At 35.3% G+C, this 27,394-nt stretch overlaps 3 protein-coding genes across 4 annotated transcripts; 2 read left to right on the top strand and 1 right to left on the bottom strand.

Annotated features, from left to right (window-relative positions):
- The first annotated feature begins 1,962 nt into the window (after positions 1–1,962).
- Positions 1,963–9,740, top strand: LOC147385020 (GDA1/CD39 nucleoside phosphatase family protein). Of its 2 annotated transcripts, XR_015172483.1 has the most exons (6): positions 1,963–2,120; positions 2,435–2,537; positions 4,958–7,135; positions 8,239–8,567; positions 9,193–9,244; positions 9,429–9,740. XR_015172483.1 is itself a non-coding variant. In XM_086425096.1 (5 exons), exons 3-4 carry the CDS (start codon positions 5,140–5,142, stop codon positions 8,535–8,537), a joined length of 2,295 nt encoding a protein of 764 aa, XP_086281222.1. In that variant the 5' UTR covers positions 1,963–2,120; positions 2,435–2,537; positions 4,958–5,139; the 3' UTR covers positions 8,538–8,567; positions 9,193–9,740. The 2 variants fall into 2 exon arrangements, 1 of the variants encoding a protein (XP_086281222.1); XM_086425096.1 differs by having other exon boundaries at positions 9,193–9,740.
- A 1,823-nt stretch (positions 9,741–11,563) lies between these two features.
- Positions 11,564–15,445, bottom strand: LOC147385019 (ferritin-3, chloroplastic-like). The gene is made up of 8 exons (XM_086425097.1): positions 15,084–15,445; positions 14,882–14,965; positions 14,726–14,786; positions 14,525–14,612; positions 12,886–12,947; positions 12,700–12,765; positions 11,966–12,029; positions 11,564–11,857 (listed from the first exon to the last, which is right to left on the bottom strand). The coding sequence occupies exons 1-8, from the start codon at positions 15,386–15,388 to the stop codon at positions 11,808–11,810; spliced, it is 780 nt and encodes a 259-aa protein (XP_086281223.1). The 5' UTR covers positions 15,389–15,445; the 3' UTR covers positions 11,564–11,807.
- A 3,843-nt stretch (positions 15,446–19,288) lies between these two features.
- On the top strand, positions 19,289–25,739 carry LOC147385018 (O-Glycosyl hydrolases family 17 protein). Its single transcript, XM_086424857.1, has 2 exons — positions 19,289–19,719; positions 24,340–25,739. The coding sequence occupies exons 1-2, from the start codon at positions 19,379–19,381 to the stop codon at positions 25,451–25,453; spliced, it is 1,455 nt and encodes a 484-aa protein (XP_086280983.1). The 5' UTR covers positions 19,289–19,378; the 3' UTR covers positions 25,454–25,739.
- The last annotated feature ends 1,655 nt before the right edge of the window (positions 25,740–27,394 follow it).

Raw genomic sequence — 27,394 nt, 5'->3', positions numbered from 1 at the left:
ATGTTTTATAACTTTTTTTCCTAGGTAGATTCTTGGTGACTTTTTACTTGTTTCTCAATTCCTAGAAAAAAAGCCATTTGTACCTCTCATTCATATTTTCTTTGAAAATTCTTCTTTCCTAATGGTGAGAAATATCTCTGATAAATTAGAAATTTTTATGAAAAAAATACAAGATTTCGGTGGGGGGTTCATTTTTAGTGTGTTGACCCGTAGAAGAAAATGGTGCAAATGAAATTTTAATATATGGTAGTTAGTTATAAAACACTTTGCAGGCAGAGCTCATGATCTCTTGTTCCACAAACAACGCCAATTTGTGGTGGGGAGATATGGGGATATCGTCAAATCTTCAGGATTCTCCCTATCAAACATGAATCAACAGGGAATGTTGATTTAGTGACTGTATTAATCTTAGCTAAATGATTTAGTAATTTATTTATTTTTCTTTATTCATCGGCCATGTTGGTTTAGTGAAGGTATTGTTAACAAAACCTAATATCATTGCTCCAAATTCTTTCGAAGAATTTATTTTTTACAACTGAATAACAAGTTTTAGTTTTTAGCTATTGCTTAATTTTTAATGATCATCATCATCATCATCAAGGCCTTTATCCTAAAAATTTATGGTCGGTTGAATGAATCATGTTCCTCCATTCAATTATGTCTAAGGGCGAATCCATTGAATAAAATAAAAGTATTTATCTTTAATTTGGGAATTCAGATTGTCTCAAGGAGTTGACTAGCCTTACTAATAGAGTAAATCTCGAAGCCATGTTTGACCATGGATGAGATTAAGGTATTGTTTCCTCACTAAGTTAGTAAGGCTAGTGGGACTTTTAGACAATTTAATTTTTTATTGGACATAAAGGTGTCTCATTTTTTTTTTTTTTTTTTTAAGATTAAAAGGAGGGGGGTGTTAGACAAACCTCCTACCAGAAAACAAGGAACGTACATTTTGTCATAAGCATGCCCACAAGCATCCTTGCTTACAATTCTTTGCAAATCAATAGGCAAATTCATAGGGTGTGACATGATAGCACTTAGGGAGTTGAGGAAGGATGTAAGGAAGTTCACGACTTGATTACATTCCCTGTAACAGAAGGAGATCTCAATGCTTCTGAATTGGGCAGCTGCAGCCTTGATAGCTTTGGCAATTTTTTTATTTTTTTTTCTCTCCATGGAGCCGTTATTTTCCCTTTTATGCAGTTTATGCCTACTTTAGTGTCAGCCCTTACCTTTAAGTTGTTGATTCTCAATGAGGCAGCCATGTTAATTCTTTTAAAAATTGTTGTAAGCTCATGGTGAAGGACTGATCTCCCTTGAGAATTCTCTACTAGAGCCATGATTATTATCCCTCTACCATTTCTGATAATAGCTCCCTCACCTCATTGATTATTTCTGAAGGACCCATCCGAATTTAGCACATGGAATTATTCTAGAGGTCCAACCCAAATACATCTCGTAAATATTTTTATCTAGAATCTAGGTTGCAAGTTCCATGAACTCATGAATTCTCTAGAAGATGCATTATCCTCTGAGGTCGCTTCCATCCCTTGGAAGGGCACTCATCTTAGTAAGTGCACCATTTTAACTTGTTTCTATGGTTTGACCAGTCCAAGAGATTTCAGCACCCCACCTTTTTCTTTTTTATGTTGATAGTGACCAAGCAATGTTGACATGCCTCTTTCAATGTCGATGTGAACATGTCATCGTAAGAAGGTTGCTATAATCATGATAAAACTTAAGTAAATACTTAAGAGGTAATTATAAAAGCACCCCACAAATTAATAAGAACAACCCACACCATAGCCGACTTGTTTTGTCATATGGGTTAAACAAGTCATTGAAACCATCCTCATCAAAAATCACCTCATTCCAAAATTTTCAATACATATAAAATAAAATAATTCGGGTATGGTGTGGGTTGTCCTTATTAATTCATGGGGTGCTTTTATAACTACCCATAGTTAAGTTTTCAATAATCTGTGGGTGACCTTATTAATAAGCGCCCTTAAACGCGCAGATTATGGGCATCTCGGTTGCTATCGAGAGGGATTGAGAGAGAGAAGCGTGGGCAATTCTCAGTCATCTTCAGCTGATCCACGTTTTGCTTCTGCGAGCAGGTAACCAACTATTCTCTATCTCTCTTAATTTCTTTTATTTTCAGAGATTTTACCCAAAAGGGGCTTGAAGATCTAAACTGTATTTTCCTCTCTCTCTCACTAATCAATCGCAGAGCAATTCACAATAAATCTCTCTCTCCGTTTTTCAGGCTAGATTCTTCACCCCCTCACTGACCCCCATAATCCCAATCTCATTAGCGAAACCCTAATTTCCTCAATTTTCGATTCATTAAGTCAAATTTTGATTCAATTTATGTTTGTGGTGCGCTTTCGATCTATTTATCTCTGATATTGCATTTTTGGTGTATTTTTAGGCGTATTTTGGGATTCCAGGTTCTTAGTCAGAGGATGTTCGATTTGGTTACGCAGAAGCGTTGTAACCAAAAACTCACATTTGAGGACCTCGAGATTGCTAAAGTAAGCGATATAGTATTAAAATGTTGATTGATAGTTGTTTTAATCTTTTTTTCCCCAATGCACTGTTGTTTAAATTATGGATTAAATTGTTCTTTCGCAATTGTTTGTCGTCATTATTTTAACTTAATTAGCTTATGATCAAGATGCTTAATGCTTCATCCATGGTCGAGTGTTTGTTTGGACAATAGTGATGGAATTGGATTATAATTGATCTAATTTCATATGGAATGGTTGGAATACTGGCAAGATTTGGTGCTACCATGCACAAACTTTACCACCTCTTCAAGGTGGCACCTTCGAATGACACATCATGCTTACATGCTTATGGTGTCCTTACAACTAGCAATTCCTTTAAGTTCCCACTTTAGCTATCTCAGAACCTTAATAAGACATGATCCCATCTCAGACAAGTTATCTTACTTCCATGCCTTCCATCTCGGGATCTTGGTTTTTGTGGTCTAAGTTTCCCTTGACGGTGCCTTCAGTGTGAATCTCAAGATGACAAGTGTATGATCAAAATTATATTTATATTTCCCCCCCTACAACTTCCCATTCTCAAGGTTGTGAATTCGAATTTAGAGCCCTGAGTTCTAGTTGTACTCACATTGTTTCAAGATTATTTGAGGCCAACTGGCAATTGTCTAGTTGTACTCTTAGGTCGGTTATAACTACTACTCTCATTCCTCGAGACCGCACCATTCTATGAACCGTCATAATGATGGAACATTACCTATCTTTGTTTCTATTCACAACACGTTGCAATGCTCCACCTCTCCACCAGCTTTTGCATTTTTGCTATAATTGGTGATGTAGCGCCCTTTCCTCCTATGCTTGCATTCCCAAGTTTTATAACTTTTTTTTCCTAGGTCGATTCTTGGTGACTTTTTTCTTGTTTCCCAGTTCCTAGAAAAAGGTCATTTCTACCTCTCATTCCTATTTTTTCTGAAAATACTTCTTTCCGAATGGTGAGAAATATCTTTAATAAATTAGAGATTGCTATGAAAAAGTATAAGATTCCGATGGGGGTTCATTTCCGGTTTGTTGACCCGTAGAAGAAAATGGTTCAAATGAAATTTTAATCTATGTTAGTTAGTTGAAAAACACTTTGCAGGCAGAGCTCACAATCTCTTCCACCACAAACAACGTCAATTTGTGGTGGGGAGATATGGGATACCATCAAATCCTCGGGATTCTCCCCAACAGACATGAATCAATGGGGAATGCTGATTCAGTGACTGTGTCTATCTTAGCAAAAAAAAAAAAAAAAAAGATTTAGTAATTAATTTAATTTTCTTTTTTCATCGCACCATGTTGGTTTAGTGAAGGTACTGTTAACAAAACCTAATACCATTGCCTCAAATTCTCTCGAAGAATCTATTTGTCGCAACTGAACAAGAAGTTTTAGTTTTTAGCTATTGCATATTTTTAACCATCATAATCATCATCATCAAAGCCTTATCACAAAAATTATGGGCCAGCTGAATGAATCATGTTCCTCCATTCAGTTATGTCTAAAGCCATGTCTTCTGCTGTCAACCATAATGTAGAGTTTCTTTTGTTAGTTTTCTTGAACCAACAGTGTAGATTCTGTGGCAGTTTTCAAATGCCATACTTTCCCCAGATGTGGAGAATCTCCCTAGCCGTTTTTCCATCTGTATCACTTTAATCATCTAAATCAGTTCTTTATAATCATGTATACCGATAAACTTGGTCATCTCATGTATGTATCATACAATATTGATACCTGTCTCATGCTATTTGTTGAATTGATAAACTAGCCGAATCTGTGGGGTGTCCACAAATAAACAGGCTAGCCAAATCTGCTTTGAACCTATAATATTATGTTATTTGTAAACACAAATAAAATATTGTTAAAAAAAAATTGGATTCAATAATCACACAGCATAAATTTTGATCAAGATTGTTGGTATCTCATTTTTCTCTTGCCAGTATTTAACTTTTGTCTATGGTATTGTGGTGCTGGATTGTATCTATATTGAAATGTTTTTGAGATGTACCTACAGTTCCTTTTTATATTTTCTGATTCTGATTATACAATGTGGAGTAGACAAGGTCAGAAAAATCATGACTCAAGACTTGACTTGCCTTGCAGTTAAACATAACTCGGGCAAATTGAGTTGATCATCACTATCATAAATTTTATATAAAATATTTTATTGGTGAGTTTGAAAAATGAGTAGTGCTTTCAGAATCTGTCTAATGTAATATCGGCAAGTCATTGAGGTACTTTTGAAAAATCTTGGTCTAGTGATGACCCCTGTCAGGTATTGCAGAGAAGGCAGATTTTCCACCTTTAGATGGCTAGGGTTAAAAAAAACCCATCTTGGTCTTGTCACGAATCTTTTGATTTATCTTTATTATTATTTGGCTGATTTATTTCTATGATGGAATGATTGCAGGATGCATGCAAATCTCATCACTTGTCACTTTCATCTGCTTGATGGGAAGAAAACAAATCATTCCTTGATGCTGTTCTTGTACCAATTCCCTGACGTATTATGTGAAAAAGAATGAAACCCAAATATTTTCTTGTGTCTGGCCGCTGATTACCATTTTTCTAAGACGTAAGAACTGCTACGAAATGGCATTTAGCAGAATCACAGAAATTGTTGCAGCTGCAGTGAGTCGTACGACAGCTCCCCATTCTCCAACTGGACCACCTATATCATCTGGAATATCTCCCTTGGAAGGTCCCGATTTAGCCAATCCTGGACAGACGAGCCATTTACGATTCTCCTCATCTCTCCAAGATTTCTCAACGTATCGTGGACTTAATCCAGAAGAAGGTCATCTTGACCTTAGGATCGACCGGAGTGAGACCCGGGCTATACTGCCTCGTTCCTTAGAGAGAGAGAATGGTGGTTTAAGTTTTTCAAAGGAGAAACCCTTACCTGGAAACCCATTCATACAGAAGAAATGGGTTCGAGCAACTATGGTTATTCTATGTCTACTCATATTCTTTTTTTTTATCTTTTCGTGTGCCAGATTTTTTATCACTTATTGGTCTCAAGAAGGATCGCAATTCTATGTAGTACTTGATTGTGGGAGTACAGGCACTCGAGTTTATGTCTACGAGTCTTCTATCGTTCACAAGAAAGATGGCAGTCTCCCCATTTCTTTGAGATCATTACCCGAAGGACTTCAAAGAAAAACTAATTCAAGGAGTGGGCGTGCGTACCATCGAATGGAAACTGAGCCTGGGTTTGATAAGCTGGTGCACAATGTATCTGGTCTGAGAAAAGCAATAAAACCACTTCTTCAGTGGGCAGAGAAGCAAATACCGAAGAAAGCTCATAAGAATACTTTTCTCTTTCTTTATGCCACTGCCGGGGTTCGCAGGCTTCAACACACCGATTCAAAATGGCTTCTCGACAACGCATGGTCCATATTGAATAATTCATCATTCGTGTGTCGGAGAGATTGGGTTAAGATTATCACAGGCATGGAAGAAGCTTATTATGGATGGGTAGCTCTTAATTATCAACTTGAGATGCTTGGGTCCATACTGGCAAAAGAAACTTTTGGAGCACTTGACTTGGGCGGTTCTTCATTACAGGTTACTTTTGAGACTGAGAAACTTGTACAAGATGAGACAAGTTTAAATTTAAGTATTGGAAGCGTAAACCATCATCTCAGTGCCTATTCTCTCTCGGGATATGGTTTGAATGATGCCTTTGATAAGTCCGTGGTTCATCTTCTCAAGAGTCGTCCTGGAATTACTAATGCGGATTTAATTAATGGTAACATTGAACTTAAGCATCCTTGTTTGCAATCTGGGTACAAAGAACAATACATCTGTTCACAGTGTGTTTCATTGAACCAAGAAGGTGGGAGTCCTCTAATTGGGGGAAGACATATGGGTAAAGGAGGAAAACCGGGAATAGCCGTCCAGCTTCTTGGTTCACCACATTGGGAAGAATGCAGTGCACTTGCAAAAGTAACGGTCAATTTGTCTGAATGGTCAGATTCGAATCCTGGAATTGATTGTGAGCTACAACCTTGTGCACTTAGAGATAACTTGCCTCGCCCCAAAGGGAAATTCTATGCCATGTCTGGCTTCTTTGTAGTGTTTCGATTTTTTAATTTGACACCAGAAGCCACACTTGATGATGTATTGCAGGAGGGTCAGGAATTCTGCGGAAAAACATGGGAAATTGCAAAGAATAGTGTCGCTCCACAGCCTTTTATAGAACAGTATTGCTTTAGGGCACCATATATTGTATCACTATTGAGAGAAGGTTTGCACATTACAGATAGCCAAGTGATTATTGGTTCTGGTAGTATTACTTGGACACTCGGGGTTGCTTTATTGGAAGCCGGAGGAGCATTGTCGATTGGAATGGACCTTCATAGATACAAAATGCTCCAAATGAAGATAAACCCGATGATTCTTTTTCTTTTGGTGTTTATATCACTGGCACTTGTAATTTGTGCCTTATCGTGCTTCGGAAATTGGATGCCAAGATTTTTCCGTAGGCATTATCTCCCACTTTTCAGACATAACACTGCAACTGCGACCTCTGTTCGTAATACTCAGTCTCCTTTCAGCTTCCAGCGTTGGAGTCCGATTAGCTCAGGTTAGTTTGTTTTTCAGATTATTTACATGCATATAGTGTTTCTCTTTTCCCTTCAAATACTTTTGAAGTACTACTTGGTATATGCTTAAGATACTTATTGTTAAATACTATTTATTGGGTCTTTGTTAACATGTGCCCTCTTCGAAAATTGGATTTTGTACTGAAAATTCCCTTAAAAGAATCTTTTATTACCCATCCTAAGGGGTATTTATTGCACTTTAGGGCACACGTTAACAAACCCCTATTTATTAATCCATTTACTCTTTTGTTTTGTTCACTAAATTTGGCATTCTTTTTAACACGCTAAACTCAAGTTTCCAATAAAATACAATAAATAAACAAATAGATAAATAAAAATCCAACATATCAGGTCTCTAAGGGTGGATTCCACTATATAGGGGATGTTTCAATGGAAGAGTTGTCATCTTCTCTACTCTAGGTTGATCTACATCTTCCTTGGTTCCTCTTCGTTTTTGCAATAGTTGTAAAACCATGGTTAGAACTGTTATAACCTGTCCCAGTTGATTGTTGATTCCTCCTACTAACCTTCCATGAGATTGGTAAGACCTTGATTGATTTCCTCTTCCTGTCCTTATTAACAAAGTCAAAGCTTGAGGCAGTGTAACACCCTCTAATACCATGATGCAAACCTTAATAGAATTGACGCAAATTAAGCAAAAATAGAGAGAAGCTTTATTGAAGATGTTCAATAACTTAAGTTCATCAAGCTTAATTAAGCTTTCTTAGTTGAAACTGCAAAGCTATGATTATTAATGTTTCTTTACTACTATAATTAGGCAAGCGGAGTAGAAGTGGTTCAACACCAAAATTTGGATCTCACAAATGCCTGACCTTTACATTTAAACTTAATCCAATCAGGATCATTTTGGTATAAAAAAAAACCCAATAAAATTGCAACCCACAACCCTATAATCACGTTGGTTAGTTTTTTTTTTCTTCAAAAATATCCTTTTACTCTGTAATCTTCAAAATCTCTTTAATTCATATTTTAAATTGCAAACTGGCCCTTATATGATACATGTGCATTTGTGCATGCCACCTTCTAGTTTGCTTTTAAAAACATTTCTATGTATGTCTTCCAGGTGATGGAAGAATAAAGATGCCACTGAGTCCTACGGTTGCCAGATCCCAGCAGAGACCATTCGGTATGGGATATGGGTTGGGAGGCAGTAGTATCCAGCTCATGGATTCTTCCTCGCACCACTCAAACGGAAGCGTTTCACATAGTTATTCCTCAGGTAGTTTGGGGCAGATGCAATTTGAAAATAATGCTATGGGTTCCTTTTGGACTCCTCATGGAAGTCAAATGAGGCTTCAAAGCAGGAGATCACAGTCTAGAGAAGACCTTAATTCTTCTGTCGCCGAGGCACACATGACGTAGGTCTGGCACAGACACCGTAGAGAAGCTCTGGTATGAGCACTTCTTCCCCCACAATGTATTGGTCATTGAGATAGAAATACTGAATTCTACATCAATTGCCTTGCCTTGTTTACATGGTTTCAAAACTTGGTTTGACATCTCACCTCTGACAAGATAAACCATTTAACTCAGTTTAAAATGATTTATTCATATGTATATATATATATAAATATAAATATTTAAATTCTAAAAAAAATTAATTATTTTAAATAAAATATACAAAATCCTGGTTGACTCGGCCAATTTTTATTGACTCGTCCAAGATTTTCAAAATATCATCCAAGTCATGTTTATCTTGCGAGATGGTGTAAAGTCTGTGATGCCACGTAAATCCGTCTCGTTGTTGAACGATACCAAGATGACTCGGGCAAATCATTTCAGTCTTGGACGATATTTAAAACCATGCTTATCTATTCTACTTGGTCATTCCTTTGGTACCACAGCAACACCATACCTTCTGATATTTGCTTTGTTATTTTTTAGTAGAGCAGCTTACAAGCACATTTCTTAATCCATCAGTTATAAAAAAAAGAATCTGAATTTTACACAATTTTTTTTCTTTTGCTTCTAAAGACAGTAAAAGCACTCATGTCATCAAATGCTTCTATTGTATCAGGTGTGATTGCAGAAACCAAGGGACCCTCTAAATGAAATATGCCTACGTGAAGGTTTGAGTAATTCTTTTGAGTTATTTTTGGCATCAGAGCCTTCGATGCACCCAATTTTGTTTTCAAACACAACTTTAATGCCTTGATCATTCTTTAATTATAGAAGTTGATTTCATTTCGTGTCACATGTCACCATTATACATTGAATTCTTGAATGTCTGACGCTGTTCCACTGTTACTTCAGCACTTTTTTGATCAGTGTGGGACCAATGACAATGTGGTCCAATCATAGATTTCACTGCAACAGAGATCCCGCCCCTGGTTAACCAATCTGCACCTAAGGCCCCCCAATTTCTACAATACCCTTCTTGTTCTCTCGGGTTGATCAGTTAACACCATTATACTGTGGTGCCTTCATGTTGATTGGTTGAGATATTTGACCCAATCCAATAGAACACTCTTTTCATTCATCGATGGAGGTTAGTTATTTTCCTCATGTTGTAGAAGGAACTAATCGAGTAATTGAATTCCGGTATTTAAATTTTATTATTTTTTCTGTGCAAACTTATGTTGCTTCCTTAATCGTTGTTTAATCACCATATTCACACCGTGATGGATACACAATGTTCGTTAAAACTTCTCCATTTTTGCAATTACAAATACATTTAATTCGTTATTATTTTTGTTATTATTTAGATTAATTGAAGGCTTAACTGTAAAATATTATCCTATATCGATCACAAATATTCAAATTATATATATAGCTCAGCTGAGATTTTCAAAATATTGAATGTTAGATCCCAGATGAGTTAAATGTGATGGGTGATTCACATCGAGTTTCTCATCCGATTGTCTCTGAGACCAAGATGGCTTGACCAAAGTTTACCTAATTTCGATCTTCAGAAAATGTTTGGGGGTATTAATCAATAATTCAAAGGGGAAGGTACCGCTTGACCTAGGTCTCTTGTTATAGACTGATGAAAAGTGACCTAAATGCCTTCATTTTCAGCCTTACCAAAGACCATTTATTTTTCTACCAAATATGTCATCTTCAAGTGAGTGCTTCAAAGCTTATGGTAAATTATTTTAATCCATTAAACCTCATCATAAATACAATATTTTTCTACTTAACCTTAGCTCCTTTTAGAAAATTCTTTAATTTTTTTTTGACCCAAAATTATATAACGTCTTCTATTTCTCCAAAATTTCTTCATTCGTTTTTGAGGCCTCAAGGTTGAATTAGATGTATATAGTGACAAAGTCAGGGTTCCTATCGAGATTAGGAAAGACATTATCTTTGGAAAGATTTGATTTGATTAGATCATCTAGATTTAATTTTTATTTAGGATTCTCTGCTATTTTTATACAAATCCTTTTAGGGTTTTGATACTATGAAGAAAAATGAGATTTTATCGATTTCTTTGATTGAGATTACAATAGCCCTAAAAGGTTTTGGTAGGAATAGCAGAGATTCCTAAACAGAAATAAATTTCATTTCTCTTCAATTTGGACTCGAATTATTCGAGTCAAATCCAAATCCTTAAATTTGAGCCTACATCGATCTCAATCAAGCTAATGAGTTAATCACCAAGCTAGACCCAAATCAAATTCGGTCAGACTGAATTAATTAATTTCAACTAAATATTCCCCTGTTAAATTGATGATATTAGGTATTTAAGTTTACCCCCTTGTGAAATGCAAGATTAGGTTTGCTCTTAAATGGTAAGTCAAGGATGCTTTTTCTGGAGATTTAATAGTGAATTTTTGATTTTTGATTTTTGAATTTTTTTTTTTTTTTCAATTTTTGATCAACTAATTGAAGTATTTGAAGAACATTTTGAAAAGAAAAAAAATCAAAATCAAAATTTTATCGTTAAAATCCCGATTAAAACAGCAGATTGCTAATAAGGATTTGACTTTTTTCGATTTTTTTTTTTTTTGGTAAGGATATAATTCATTGTGATTGGGTCTCTGGCGATGCTTGTAGTATTGAGTTGCTTTGATCGGTTCTCCATTTTCGTAACCCAAAACTGAACTGCAACTTATTCCAAATCGGACCAAACCAAACCACCCCAAAGCTATCAGTTAGGTTCGATTCTCAATTTGAACCGGACCAAGTTGCACCCCTAGTATTTTTGAGTAGGGTTTATTATTATTTTTACTCTGTGAGATTCTTTGTGGCTGTGGACAGAAAGTCTGTAATCTTTATCATTGATATTGGCTTTTTCTCCCTCTTCTCCGTGGACATGAGCAATTTGCCGAATCATGTAAATCTTGTGTGTTCATTTTGTTTTTTTTTTAATCTTTACTCTTATTACGCTTCCGCAGAACAAACCTTATCCTAAAGATTTGGGATGGACTAAATGAGCCATGTTCCTCTATTCGAAGATGGAATATTTTTTTTATATGAATAAATGATAAGATATATGATGCAAATAAGCTACTAACTCCCAAGATTGTTTCCTTCTTCCAACAAAGATAGGCCTAACTATTCAATCATATTAGGGCATTACTGAGAAAGAGACATGATAACTATTCTTCATTTCAAGACCTCCAACACAGAAAACAACTATTTGTTAACAAACCTCTGACACACTCCTTGAACTGTAGCCAAGTTTCAACATCAAGCCGCAGCTCCATTGTTGAGCAGTGTCTGGTCAAAATGCCATACACCTGAGCAAACCAACCAAAACCAATGCACTTATTAAGCACCATTTTTAGAAAGAAAAGTTGAATAAATAATGAAGAGTGAGGGTTTGTGTTTTTCAATTTGATTCTTACCATGTCCTTTCCCCACCCTTCTTAATTGAGCAACATATTCCGATATCTTTTTTATGGCTTCCACCTAAGTGAGTTAATGAATCCAAATCAAAACCAAACCACAAACATGTCTGTCTAATCACATCCGACAATCATAATAAAAAACTTCTTTTCTGGTGTTAAAAAATAAAATATTTTAGTTTTAGAAAATTTAATGACCCCAAAATGTTGAAAATGATGGTTGCATCCTCCCATGGGCAACTCTCTACCATTGGTATTCAAGAAATGAAACCTAGTCTCAAATCCCAGTCTTTAAAGTTTGTGTCACCTGCAAAGTGTATAAAACTCTTATATTTATAAAGAGTTGTGATTTTGGGACTCCCCCACATGGCATACTCAAAATACTCTCCTGATGTGGCATATGCTAGAACCCTAGATTTTATGCCTCGGATACACATCTGCACATCCCCATATGTATGAGCAGTTGTGTATCCCGAGGGGAAAAGATCTATGGTTCTAGCACATGCCACATCAGGAGAGTATTTTGAGTATGCCACGTGGGGGAGTCAGTAAATCATTACTCATTTATTAAAACATTTTGCCAGCTTAGAACCCTTTCTGAGTCTAAATCAATCTAACTAAACATTGTTCGACACAACTTTCCTAATTAGTAATACAAATAAAGGGATGAGCACAAATTTCAGACAAAAAAGAAAGAAAATAGTAGAAAATTAAACATGAAAGCCAAACTTCACCTGCTCAGTCAGAAACTCGCTCTCAATGAAATCTGCCAACTGCACATCATTGCTTTGGTTTGCCACCTTTTGTTCATCAAGAAAAAAGATAATATCTCAGAAGAGGTGTAATGTGTCAGTAACTAATTTAAAAAAAAAAAAAATTTAAAATGTTAAGCAAGGATTGGATGCGCTAAGATGTTTTACGCTGTGCAAATTCAGAAGCTTCTCATTCGTCAACTTCTCCAAAGACAATACCAGCTCCATAGCTGAATCAAGAAAAATGAACAATAAATACTAAAGTAGTGGAAATAGTGTTCAATTCAGTGCATCTTAGTACATGTGAAGAAAAGCAGATAATAGCACAAATTGATCTCATACACGTATAGACCTAAAACCAATGCATGAATTCACCATAAAATGGATCTCCCAAGACTACACAACATCTACGCGTTCACCCAGACATCGATGATCATGAAAAAGCATTGATGCATATATAATTAATACACATAAATATTCATTACACATGCATAAAAGGCATGGAATGTATCTACAAGGCACTTACACACAACACCAAGAAATGGCACACACGATACCCCTTAACATAAATGCATAGGGGTGTAAGCACATACAAATTTCCATGAATATTCCCAAAAGTGTACAACAGGACGACATACGTGGTCCCCCACTAAATGCTCTTCCTTATTCTGAAACTCCTATTAAGTGCTTGCTCATCTGTCTTGGTACCCAGATGTCTATAGAATAATAAAGAATAATGATTTTCTAAATGCCCCCCGACATACTACCCCATATTCTCCTGACGTGTTTTCCTCGGGATACACAACTACACATATTTATGGAGGTAGAGGGCGTATGCCAAGAGGGGGGGGGGGGGGGGGGTTCAGAAAATTATGACTCAAAAATGAAAAAGAAAGTGTGAAATTTACCAAATCATGGATGAGAGATCTCGAAATTAAGGCGACAGTATACGTTTCAAAATATTTACCAAATCATGTTTTTAATTGTTTATACAAGGAAGGAAAAAATCAGTATTTTGCCAAATTGATATTAGGGGCATTTACATTATTCACTAATAGCCTTTAAACCATTTAAAAACATCTTATTTACGCACACAAAACTTTTTTTTTTTACCAACTTTGTAATTAGTTTGGTAACTCAACTCAAAAGCAGTGATGTCAATTTGACTTGACTCAGCATAGTTTTGAGTCAACTCATTGAGTTTCAAAACATCACAATAAAGCCATATACATATCAAATGCGTAACTGTCAATGAATCGGGTTCGGATCAAATCAATCCATTGAGAATCAGATTGGATCTAGAACCAATCCAATGCTTATTGGATAGGATTCTTGTGGGATCTCAATATTGGGATCCAATTTCAATCCGATAAGAATAATATATTTTTTCTAGAATCAGATCGGGACCATGGTTTTAAAACTCGGTTTCGCATCGGGCGAGTTTTCCGATAAGTCTGAGACTTCTCATCCAAAATTTTGAAAAAGGAATGTGGGGTTTTAAATCTCATCTGAAAAATTGACTTGTCCATCAGTCTCATCCATGCCTGATACCAAGACGACTTGGTCTTAACGAGTTTTGAAACCATGATCGAGACATGGTTGATCCAAAACCGATCCAATTGATAATAGTACCAGATCATTATTGGATTACTTCATTTTACTTGGAACACAACAAATCTTTGATCCGAACCAAAAGTTATCGGGCCAAAAGGATCCTAGTTTAAGTCTGATCCGATCCATTGATCGTCCCGAGTATCAAGTACCAACTAATTTAACTAATCGAATAAAATGATCCCATAAAGCTTACCATACAGCGCATCTCCCTTCTCAAGATGATCAAATTCAGAAAGAGGCATAACTATTGACAGCAACTTCACTCTCCCTCCTCGCTTATTCTGAAAATTATCAGAAAACCCAATTAAATCAGATCTTGTCCAAAACAGCACATATTACACATCAAAAGCTTCGAAAAAAAAAATAAATTAAACATAAACGATCCAACAAACACCTGATATTCCATTAGTTTCTCTGCGTGTTGCCTTTCTTCTTCGCTCGACTCCTTGAAGAACCTGAATCAAACAAATTTATAAATCAAAACTCAAAGAATATAAAACTAAGAAATCTAAGATGAGAAAAAATCGAGGTTTCTTCTTTGAAGGATTACTTAGCAAGGCCATTGAGGGCGACGTTATCTCTGTCAAAGTAAGCGAACAACGCATGATACACATACGACACATTGTATTCCACACTGCGATTTAATCAAAAATAGAAAAATCAGAACAAATCAACAAATCCTAATAGAAAAACAATATTAGATCAGATCAATCCAAACAAATATAGAAAGTTAATTAAGACGAAAATCTCACTTAATCTGCTCGTTAATGGCAGTCTCGCACGCATCTGAATACTTCTGCCGAGCAAGAGATTGTTGAGGAACAATTGGAACCATAAACGCTTCATTCTTCACTTCTTCGAATGGATCGAACAACACAGTTGTGAGTGATCGACTGTTCAAATCCTTCGAAGCTGAAATCATGAATCCATCTTCACCTTTTCTTGGTGAAAATCGAAGAACAGAAGGTGTTGCAAACCAAGTAGACGAACGCAAGGAACCAAAGCTCTCCAATTGTGTTGTTGAGAGAGAATAAGGAGAGGCGGCTCCGAGAAGCATTTTGTTTGGAAAATTAGATGAAATAAAGCCGAAATGATGAATGAAGAGAAGACCTGGCGAAGAGACGTAGATATAGTTGTTTCGTTTTGGTTTAGACCGTCGGATGGTTTGCCATGTGGACGGATGAGATTGCTTGGTTGAGAAGGTCGCGTGGCGGGCTCGTGGTTGTCATGCGCCAGGTTGTCTCGGTGGAATCTCCCATTAAAATATCCTATTTATGCTCCCAAGGGAGTCACGGAAAAGTTTTGAAATATGGATCATGTACTCCCAGAAGTTTCATATTCAATCAACTACACATAATCCACCACAATCACTGCCCATACACCATTTGGATTCGTACGTGGCGTGGATTCATTGGTCATAATCTTTATTAGATAACGAGTTTTACAAGGCTATCCAACTTGGGGAAGTACAATATATAAATTCGGGTTTTTTTTTTTTTTTTTTTTTCCTTTCTACCTGGTAATGAGCATTATGGATATACATTAAGGAAATTTGTCAAATAATTATGATAGTTTCATTTATTACGAAAAGGAAAAAACTGGAATGACACAGGGTATTTACTGCGATTCCCACAAGTGTGACGTGGATGTGCACATAATCATAGATGTGTTTTCTCGTGATACGAATAAAAATCATCTAAAGTTATGTATACATGTCCATGTTAAAATCGGGAGAATCAATAAATCTTGTGTCACCCCAACTAGACACTTATCAAAATAGTTACTGTATTTTTTTAAGGAAAATGCTCGAATAACACGAATAGAGACACAAATGTGACAAAAATGATGTGGTGACGCACACTTAACCGTAGATGCTTTTTACGCATATCTCATGGAAAAACATCTATGGTAATGTGTGCGACACCACATCATTTTGTCACCTTTGTGTCTCCGTTTGTGTCACCCCAGCACGACTCATTTTTTAATTTATCATTGAATCATGCTAGAGTGACCTCGGCGTGGGACACTTTGACATAGTGATGTGCATGTTAGTAGATGTGTTTTACTCGTATCTTGGAGAAAATGCATTTATGGGCATGCACATGCCACTACATCAAGATGTCCCCTGTGTGTCTCCCACCGAGGTCACTCCAACATTAATCTTCATCATTTCATTATTTCAGGACATAAAAATCATTTCTTTTTGTGACATTTACGAAGTTATCATCATAAAGTAATTACAAAGTTTTTCACTTCAACGTGTTTAACTTCACGAGATATTTACTGAGTGATGTGATATGTTGTTTTTTTTAAGAATCATTCGATTTTCTTGAGATAAGCATAGGCATTTAATTTTAAAAAAGAGTCATGATAAATGCACACAATAAATTATACGTGATTTGTACACGATTGACGTGGCAAGGGCACAAAATTATAGATCTTTTTCTTTGGGTTACACTAGAAAAAATATCTACGATTTTGTGCCCTTGCCATATCAGTTACGTACAAACCGCACGTGTATTCATTATTCTTTAAAAAATAATAAAATTAACAAAAAGAGCATTTAAACCTACAAAAAAAACTACAAAATGCCATGAAAAAATTACTAAAAAAATAATTGTTAACTCACATTTATCAAAAAATCAGACAATAGTGTGACTTTATGGTTGGATTTGTGAACCATCCAATTTTATTGAGATATACATTGTTTTGTCCTCATAAAATAATAATAATAATAATAATAAAATCGGAAACATATTCTAAGTAATGTTAGTCGTAATCATGTTTAAAAATGATACCAATCAAATGGGAAAGAATTATGTAAAAGCAAAATTAAAAATCATTAAAGACAACTTGTCAACACTATATGATAGCTCTATCAACACTTAGAGACGTGTATGTCAATATTATGTATTCATAGATATTTCACAATCTAATCATTGGACTAAGGTATACTAATATTTTGTTATGTTTAAAAATTCATATTATAATGAAACTATCAAAACTCTTTATGTGATTATTTTAGATAACAATGTAATAAGCATTTTAGCAAAATAATCATTTTTTTTTTTATAAATATGATTAAGATAGAAATCTTAACAACCTTCAACTTGTAAATGAAGTTTTAATTGAGATTTAAATATTTGTTAATCATTTATAATAATAAAAAAATTACTTGATCAATTTGGTTGTCTGTTAAAATTTTTGTTAAGTTTGTTAAAATTATTGTCACGAAATGTCAATCTTGTATGAAGTTTTTGTCAATTCAAACTCTCATTATTTTTTGATTTCACAATTGCAAATGTTAAGAAAAAATTGAATTATTTTCATTCAGATCTATGACAAAAAGGAATATTTTACTATATCTACTTTGGCATCATTGGATGAAGAGTATTCTTGTAACTTTATTAAAAGTGTTCTTCCCTATCAATAATGACAATATCGATGAAGACATTTAAATCACTTCAGTTTGGTAGAATAGTTCATCAACAATTGATAGGATAATTACCCCCGATTTGTTAACATTAGATAAAAAGTATGTTAACACTTTATGAAGATATTGTCAACATAATAAGAAGTATATGCCAACGTAAAATTGTACAAATTTTTTGTCGATGACTTGAGATATGATTGTTTAAGATTTGTCAACATTTAAATGCAAGTTTGTCGACATTTAAAAAATAATTTTTTAACATGATACAAAGTGAGTCTCGACTATTATGGAATGATTTATCCACTATTAAGATATTTTTTATCAATTCTTAAGGAATTATTTAGCAACATATATTATAATATTCTCTTTTGTGTTTGGAGAAGTATGATAAACTTTTTTATTGACATATATTCTTTCTTTTGCCTCTATTTCTACAATGCCAATATTCTCTTTTGTGTGCATTTCATTTATAATCCAAACAATGATATATGTATATTCATTCAAAGTGTATGTTTGTAGTTGATTTAGAAAAGTAGAAAAACTATTTATTGGATTAAAATATACTACCTTTTCATGTTTCAAAATCCATATGATGATGAGAATGCCATTGATCTTTCGATATTTCTACATCATTGGGCATAATTATGTTCTCTATCGATATCACATTGATAATTAAATTTTTTTTTTTAATGTTATACTTGTTCTTTTTCTGTCAATTTGACCGATCTTTTAAAGAATTGTTATCAACAAAATCGATTGAATAAAAATATTTTTTTAATATTTAGATTATCTCATTTATAAATGTATCATCTATCATTCTACTCTATCAATCCATCATAGAAACACAATAGATCCTTGTTAATATCTGATTCCATATACAAACCCAACCTTAATAAGAAAACACAATAGATCCATGCCCATATTACATTTCTGTCAAAGTTTTTCTCAAAGTTTGTTAACATAACGTTCGTGTGTTGTTAACTCTATAATAAAGACTTGTTATCATATATTGTATGTTTAGTTATATATTTATCTCGTAAGTGTGTTATAAGTAAGAACTGGTGTGACAATAAGATTTATCTAAAAATCAAAGTTATTCAAGAGAACTTCTCATGCCTGAATATGGCAAAATTCTGAATCTAGTACACTATGCACTGTTAATTTTTATTCTCAAAACATGTTTTTTCAGTGAATTTGTCACTTTTATAATTAATGAATTCATTGATAAATTACCAATAAACTCGTCGTTACTTGCAATCTCGCTGGTAATTTATCAACGAATTCATTGATTATAAAATTAACCACGTCACTCGAAAAACATGTTTTTGGAATTAAAATGATCAATGTACTAGAATCGGAATTTTGTCATAAGTTGAGCACATTATAGGAAATTCCACCCCTTCAATTTGAAAAGGATTGTTGTGTCGTTGGTAAAAGTCGATGTAAACAGTTTGACTCATCCAGAACGAGATGACTCGGACAAGTTAACTCGAGGACCCGAACGAGAAGAGATTTCTCTAGTCCAGTCTTTAGACACTAGTCCACACTTACCCAGCTGTCTCAGAAGTGACATTTCTGCATGAAACATTCGAACACCACGGCAAAGCTTCACAAATGGCGTCGAAGCTTTGTCTGATTTTGTTCTTTTGGGCTGCTTTGAGATCCGCTTTAATGGCTGAAGCTATAGGGGTGAACTGGGGTACCTCTGCTTCTCATCCTCTTCCACCTCCCAAGGTAGTAGAGCTGTTGAAGTCAAACAACATCAGCAAAGTCAAGCTCTTCGATTCAGATCCTACTGTTCTTAGTTCTCTTTCGGGATCCAACATCGATGTCACAGTTGGCATACCAAATTCCATGCTAAGAAGCTTGAGTTCTTCAAAGAAAGTTGCAGAAGATTGGGTCCACAACAATCTCACTCGATTTTTAACTAATGTCGATGGAAGAGTTCGAATCGAGTAAGATTTTCTATTACATTTCTTTTATCTTTTAGTTTTTGATTTATAGTTTCAGAGGATTTTAGATTTCTGGGTTGTTTTCTGTTTGGGTTTTGAAATGTGGATTTTTTTTCAAGAGAGGGGTTTTTTTTGTTGTTGTTGTTGAGGGGACCGGGGGTGGGGGAGTGGTTCATTTTCTTTGATTTAGGGATTCTGATTAATTCTTCATTTTGGATTTTTGGAAATCTTTTGTTCTCTTATTGGATTTTATTTTATTTTATTTTTTAAATGATAGATAGGGGGAATTGATTATATAGTTTTATTATTCCAGCTGTTTGAATGTTTTATAATTGCCTTATAGATGATCTTATAGCCATGAGATTGTATAATTTTAGAGAAGTTTCCTATGTTGCAAACCTCCTTTGGACCATAAGTGAGTATAAGTAGTTTTATGGGAATTAATTCGTAAATAGATCCATAATCGAAGGAGTATGATAAGAAGAAAGTTTGAAAGTTGATGTTGGAGTGTCCATTTAAGAAAGGGCCTATTGATAAATTTATTCTGGAATGGTTTATATCATTCATTGAATTGAGTTGTCGAGTGAGTGTTTGTGGGCAATCGCCGACGTGGATCCCAACATTAGATGTAACGAACTACGTCTATGTTGTCAATCCTCTCATTTTACTTGCTCTCTTGTGGTCCTTCAAATGAAGTTGTTGCTGCAAATGTTTATTGAGATGAGCTAAAACAAGCTCATCTTCGAAAACAACAATGTCCGTGGCACATTCAAGTAGTGCAGTACAGCTAACATCTGATTATAGATAGAAGAGTGTGGGCTTTGATGTATTTAGCGAAATCTGAAGTGGAGAAAGAATTAAAGACCATGTAAAACCATGCTTGAAGACACTACTTATGAGCACATTGGTTTTTGTACCGACGCTGTTTGAGTTAATTAGTCGCTTGGAAGCTTTATTAGAGCTAGCTCTTTGAAGTTCTTCATGTTCTCCTGTTTATTTCTCTTTTTAATAAAATTGTACTTATCAAAAAAACAAAAAAAATTTAAGGAAATACAATAATCCTGATAACGAACTTGTATTCTATCTGTGAGTTGTCCCCTACTTGCTCAAATCATATATGGATTGAGTAGTTGGTTTCATGGGGAAGCTACTTGAATACACTTCTCCCTACATCAAATTATGATGCCCAGGTTCTTTTTGGCACAATAAAATATGGCTTTGTATAGAAAATCTGTTGTGTCATTAATGCTTCAATATCAGTTGTTTGTTTGCCTTATATGACTTTTACATCTAGTTGGGAGGACTTCTCGTATTAAGAGCGTTTTAGAAAAGAAATTATGTTATAGAAGATAATATATTAGTCGGAAAAAGGAAAGAGAACTGAAAATGTGAAAGCCACATCACTAAATACATTATTTTGGAAATAATTGTTTTCCCTGATTGGTTGAAAGAACAAGAGATTTGCTAAAGATAGCGAACCTTCACAAACTTGTCAATTTTATACACATGTCATCCACACTGACAAACAAGGGCAATGAGGATCAAAAAGGAGAAAAGCAAGCAATGCATGGTATTCCAAAGATGAGCACACATGTATTGCAAGAAAAGACTGAGCAATTTTCGTAGTATCATTGCATTCATGCAATGGAGTTAACCGTCACTTTCTCTCACTAATTGTCACCTATCATCACCTTCCTTTAATTATTGGCTAATCAGGTGATGAACCATCAATATGACTGTATATGTGTCTATCATAATTTCATCAGTCAGATTGATGTGGTTTGTTAGAGACATGTTACATAGGCTGAATTTTAGATAAATTCCAACAAAGTTAGGTGACAACAATTCAAAAAGTAGAGTGTAAAAGATAAGGTGTCAGTTAAAAACTTCTTAAAGTCATGCATGGTGTCTTGATCGAGTCTTTATATTCAAAATACCATTTTCGTTAATTAACTGCAAAAGATACTTGAAATAACACTATTTTACATTCAAATTATTGTTTGAGCCCATATTTGGAGTACAGTGTAGTCCTTGTTTCTCATCATTTTTTCATGCTTCTTTTTCTTTAGAATGCACCAGACCCATATCCTTCTTGGTGGGGGTAATATCCATTTGCAAATCCTTGGGGTTGTCAAGGTTCACTATCTTGAACAATAGCAAATATACGAGAATTGTATTATGGGGCAACATTTTTCTTGATCACTTGAAATAAATTGATTTTTCAAGTAAGGGAAATCACCATCATAGAACCAACTTTAGTGCTGCCTTGTGCTTAATTAAATTGTGTAGCAAATTCTCTCTTCTATTGTATTAGTTTGCTAATTTAGCAAGAAAGACTGGATGGTGATTAGAGAAGAAAGCATTGCAATTAAATCTACAAGTTGGTTGCACAAATCAAGACTAGGGAAGTTAGGACGTATCCAATAACTGGAGTGGAGGTTCTTTTAGTAGTTACAGCCGAGTTATTTGGAAAATCTATCTTCAAGTTGCTTATTGGTGAATTTGGGAACAAAGAAACTGGGATAACAAGTCCCCCTATTACTCTATGCTAATTGAAAGGATTAATGTGAAGTTCTCACATTTGGCTCTTGCATCAAAAGAGTTTAAAGGTGCAAATCTAGAAATACTTACAGAGATTGGAAGTTTGTAATGCGGTCCTCCCCTTCATCCCTTGGAATCCACATGGACGAAATCCTTCAAAAGTAGATGAAACCAATTTTGATGGTTGTTCTTCAGGCATTGGTGTTTCCTAATTCCAGTGTGATCATTCATGTCTATTTGGTTCCTATTGGTGATAGTGATTCAAATATGGCTGGAGTGCTCTCGGTTCAAAAATAGCCAAAAGATTGCATTGATTGGAAGTTACTCTTCCCATCCCATTTATTGGACATCTAAAATGGAAAATGGAGAAAATCCACTTAAATCAAAGTAATCTAGCACTTAATATCTTCTTTGGACATCTCTTTCTTGTGTGCAAGGAAGTCAACAAATGAGGAGGCAAACATCCTAACTAAGACGGAGTGATAAAAGTCTTTTTTTTATTCAAATGTGGTCTGGCCTTTGAGATTGTTTCCATTTTTTTCTTGTGATTTACTCTTGCTCATTTAATCTATTTTCATATTGTTTCCAATAAAAAAATGACACCTGGTTGATCGTGGGTTGAATAAATGCAATTCATTTTCTTGCATAATTAGTTTTCATCATTTTATTGGAGCTCTCTATGTTTATTTTCAATGGTGGCACCATTGATCTTTGTTGTACACGACCAAGCCATATCAACTCTATTAACTATTGGGTTTCTTTATATTCTCTTCGATACAATCATGTTTTATTTTATCATCATTATCACCCATTCCTTATCCCAAATATTGGATTCAACAACAGGAGTCCCTTTTTCCTACTCAAATCTATATAAAGCTACATCTTCCTGTCAAGGAATTTGACTTCAGATATTTTCTTACTATTTCAATCAACCTGATTGTTGGCTTTGCTATGGCCTTTTTAATGCCTTCAACTTACACCAAAGCGATCCTTTTCACAATGTCTTCATTTCTCTCTGTTGTACATGCCCAAGCCATCTCAATTGACTTTCCTTGTCTCCTATTGAGATTATTCCTAGGTTTGCATTCCCGTACTCATTTATGATTTAATCTTTCCTAACTTTCCACTCATCGATCTCAACATCTTTGTCTCTGCTACATTTTTTTTATGAGCATGTTTCTTGATGGCCCAACTGTTGTGTAAATGTCTTGTATTCCGTTGGCGATAACGCTGAGTTGCAGGGGAGAAGTTCCTCTTTCCCAGGGGCTCGGATGGTGGAGCCCCTAACCCAAATTTTTTAGGATTACGAAAAAAGGCAATTGTGTAATATTTTCTTAAGGGTTTTCTTTTTTCTTTTTCTTGTTTTGGAGTTGGACACGTTTTTTTTAATTTTAATTATAGGAAATAACAACAAACAAAGTGGTGAGGTTGAGATGACTTACACTAAAAAGAAGTACAATAGAAAAATAAACAAGAAAGAAGCAAAATGCAGAGGTAGGGCTTTGAAAAATTACAAACACTCCCCCAGTGGACTAGGAAATCCTCAAAGAATACCCCTTTGAACTCCTTGAAGATCTTGCACCGAAAGAACAATAGCCTAAGGACACGTTTTTCACTACTCCTGGTTTCTTTAAATAGAGATCTCTAGGGCTGTAAAACTTGAAAGAAAATAGTTATTGTTCTTGATCTGATCCGTGGATGTAGGCACATTGCCGAACCACATAAATCCTTGTGTTTGTGTGATTTTTGTCCTCTTTGCTGATTTGTTTTTTTCACAAATGAAATATATGGTTAGTCTTACTGTTTTTTTGCAAATTTTTCCCTTTAACTTGTTTGCTACACTTCAGTTGCATTATACTCTCCAAAATGGCACCTCCACTTTCGCAAGTCAACCATGGTTTTAAATCTCTGACTCAGAGTTCATGTGCTTTGATGTTGTTCCATTTTTCTTGCATTTTTATTAGCAGCAGTTTTTGTTGGACATCCAGCTCATATCTAACACCATTGACACATTTGCCTCTGTCCTAGGGTGTTATTAGATCAAATTTGGTGGGTGTTTTGATCGTATGGTGGGTGTTACAGGTATGTTGCTGTTGGAAACGAGCCCTTCCTTCAAAGCTATGGACAGCAATTCCAGCCCTTTGTTATCGGTGCAGTGACCAACATCCAAATAGCTTTGATGAAAGCAAACTTGGCCAAAAAGGTAAAAGTTGTGGTTCCATGCAATTCTGATGCCTACATGTTAGAATCCGGTCTGCCCTCTAAAGGACACTTCAGACCCGACCTCAACAAAACCATGATTCAACTCCTCACATTTCTCACCAAGAATCGCTCCCCATTCTTCGTGAACATCTACCCTTTCTTGAGCCTTCACCAAAATAAGAACTTCTCCCTTGACTTTGCCCTCTTCAAACCAACTGCACATTTTCTTAATGACACCCATAAAACTTACAAAAATAGCTTCGATTTAAGCTTAGACACTCTGATTACTGCATTATCACGAGTTGGATTTCCAGACATTGAAATTGTTGTTGGGCAAATTGGATGGCCCACAGATGGAGCAATGAATGCTTCATCCTCTATTGCTCACAACTTCATGGTAGGCTTAGTGGATCACCTTAAAAAAAAATTGGGGACCCCACTTAGACCCAAGAAGCCTCCAACCGAGACATACATCTTCAGTCTCTTAGATGAAGATCAAAGGAGCATAATCACTGGAAATTTTGAAAGACACTGGGGTGTGTTCACCTTCGATGGTCAGGCCAAATACTATGTTGACTTAGGTCAAGGATCGAGGAACCTTGTGAACGCGCAGAATGTGGACTATCTTCCCTCGAAATGGTGTGTGGTGAACAATAACAAAGACTTACGAAATGTAACAGCAAGTGCTCTTGAGGCATGTTCTGTTGCTGACTGCACTGCATTGTCTCCCGGGGGCTCTTGCTTCAATATTAGTTGGCCTGGGAACGTGTCGTATGCTTTCAACAGTTACTATCAACAGCACAATCAGAGTGCGGACAGCTGTGATTTTGGTGGTTTGGGATTGATCACAACCGTTGATCCTTCAGTGGGCAATTGTAGGTTTGCGGTCGAGCTTCACACTTCAATTTCAACTTCATTAAGTTGGACTTTGTTCTTTTGGTGGAGGTTCTTGACAGTGGTGTACTTCTCAATTTGTTTGCTTGGTTTTACATAGTTGGATTAGTATGTGTGTATGCTCATGTGTCGTGCAACATTTTTTGGTATTCCTTGGATCTTCCTCGAGAATGAAAAATTAGGATTTAGCATATTGTACAAGGTTTTAGGTTCCTTTCAAAGCCTTATTTTTGCTGATCATGACAAAAAAAGAATCGAAGCCCCATTTGGTTCCAAATGAAGGCCTTGTTTGGTCTCTGCCCTTAATATATGTGTTTTTTTGGAATCACTTCTGTAAGAGTTATTATTGCAATATTGATTGTTCGCTGATGGTGTTCAGAGGAGTACTGTTCAGTTTGTCTAGATGTGCTTTCTAAAGCTGTTGGGCATTTTGGTCATTATGAACGTTTTAAACCAAATCACTTATTTATTTATTTATTTTTATTACATTCCTTTCCAATTCCTATAGAAACTAGAATTGAGAGAATAGTTAGAGTCGATTTCTGTAGAAATCTAAAAGCCAAGTGTGAACCAAACCTGATTCTTACACCCAAAAGCACTATTCCACCATTGGAAGCTAAAATCTAATGAGAACCCTTTACTTAGGGTCGTATTGTTCAAATGGATCACCATATAAGTTTCTTCGAAAAACTCATATCCCAAAGAAAAATAGTTAAAAAAACAATTTATTTTCAACTTGATTGAAGGTTTTGAAAATGGAGGGCTATCGAACTTCCACATAACTCCCAAACTTAAAATTGAAATACAACACTGAGAAATAACTTTTTTGAATCATACCCACGTGCAAGTTCATAGAGTTTTGTCCTCTAAAACCCTGAAGCATTAGATCGTGTTTTTGGATGTCACAAGGTGAGGTTGAGGACCCTTAGTGAGTGTAAAATCCTTACTAACTTGGTAAGGTTAGGCGGAGTCAAACCTAATCCCAAACAATTATACTAAACATTATATAATTGGTTTTGGACACGCTCCATGTGGTGATGGCGTGGTTGACGTGACAAGTGCATAGAATCGTAGATCTTTTTCCTTGTGTCTCCCTAAGAAAAAGATCTATGATTTTGTGCACTTGCCATGTCAACTGCATATGCTCATCATGACTCTTAAACTAATGATATTACCCTTGAACTAAGTCTTTCGTGATAGGCTAATAAAAACTAACCTGATTGCCCTTGTCTTCAACATGTATCAAAAAACTTTCAATTTTTTTTCTCTTCAAAACCAATCATCTGTAATCTCATTTTCAAATCATTTATCTTAAACTTTAAGAGATGGTTTTAAAACTCATTTTGACATCTCGGACGAGTTTTTTGATACGTTTGAGACGTCTCGTTCAACAAAGAAAAAAATGAACATGGATTTTAAATCTCATTCGATACATTGACTTGTCTGTCTGTCTCATTGCTTGGCGATATCGAGACACTTAGGTGATATGTCTTGATCTTCATATCAATCTCGGTCTCGGACGAATTTTGAAACCATGCTTTAAGGTTCTATCTACTTCACACCATCAGGCATGATAGAAATTTTGGGGGGAGCAAAAGAAGATAAAATTTTGTGTAGAATGAATTAAAAATTAAGGTAAGCTTGAAGGCAATGGATTTTGGGAGAAAAATAAATGATTTGTTTGTATAGAAGTTGAAATTAACGAGATTCTAGTTAAGAAATAAATATAATATATTTTAAAATTTGTGGCACAACAGTAATTGTTGATGAAAATCTGGTTCATTTGAGAAACTAAGGGTATGTTTGATTGCATGGAAAGTCACTTTCCATGAAATTTGAAATCCATGGAAAATAGGTAGGGTTGGAAAATCAAATTCCATTGTTTGATTTCACTTGGATAAAATCATGAAAAATTATGAGAAAAAAGAAGAAGGAGGAAGAAGATGAGAGGAGGGGAAGAGGAAGAAGAAGATGATGAGAAAGAGGGAAGGGGGAGGATGTGGTGACGGTGACGATGGCGGCGGTTGCGATGACGACTGTG

The sequence above is a fragment of the Akebia trifoliata genome, chromosome 15 (genome assembly GCF_017979445.1).
Source record: "Akebia trifoliata isolate Shusen 1 chromosome 15, ASM1797944v1, whole genome shotgun sequence".
NCBI classification, from domain to species: Eukaryota; Viridiplantae; Streptophyta; class Magnoliopsida; order Ranunculales; family Lardizabalaceae; genus Akebia; species Akebia trifoliata.
This window is presented reverse-complemented; position numbering and strand designations above follow the sequence as displayed.

What these genes read in the sequence shown, in the direction of transcription:
- LOC147385020 (XM_086425096.1), top strand. Translation starts at nt 5,140, where the DNA reads ATGGCATTTAGCAGAATCACAGAAATTGTTGCAGCTGCAGTGAGTCGT. An exon ending in TTGGAGTCCGATTAGCTCAG is followed by an intron (nt 7,136 to 8,238) that starts GTTAGTTTGTTT and finishes TATGTCTTCCAG; the next exon opens with GTGATGGAAGAATAAAGATG.
- LOC147385019 (XM_086425097.1), bottom strand. Translation starts at nt 15,388, where the DNA reads ATGCTTCTCGGAGCCGCCTCTCCTTATTCTCTCTCAACAACACAATTG. An exon ending in GAAGGGAGATGCGCTGTATG is followed by an intron (nt 12,948 to 14,524) that starts GTAAGCTTTATG and finishes TTCTTGATTCAG; the next exon opens with CTATGGAGCTGGTATTGTCT. An exon ending in AAGGGTGGGGAAAGGACATG is followed by an intron (nt 11,858 to 11,965) that starts GTAAGAATCAAA and finishes TGGTTTGCTCAG; the next exon opens with GTGTATGGCATTTTGACCAG.
- LOC147385018 (XM_086424857.1), top strand. Translation starts at nt 19,379, where the DNA reads ATGGCGTCGAAGCTTTGTCTGATTTTGTTCTTTTGGGCTGCTTTGAGA. An exon ending in GATGGAAGAGTTCGAATCGA is followed by an intron (nt 19,720 to 24,339) that starts GTAAGATTTTCT and finishes TGGGTGTTACAG; the next exon opens with GTATGTTGCTGTTGGAAACG.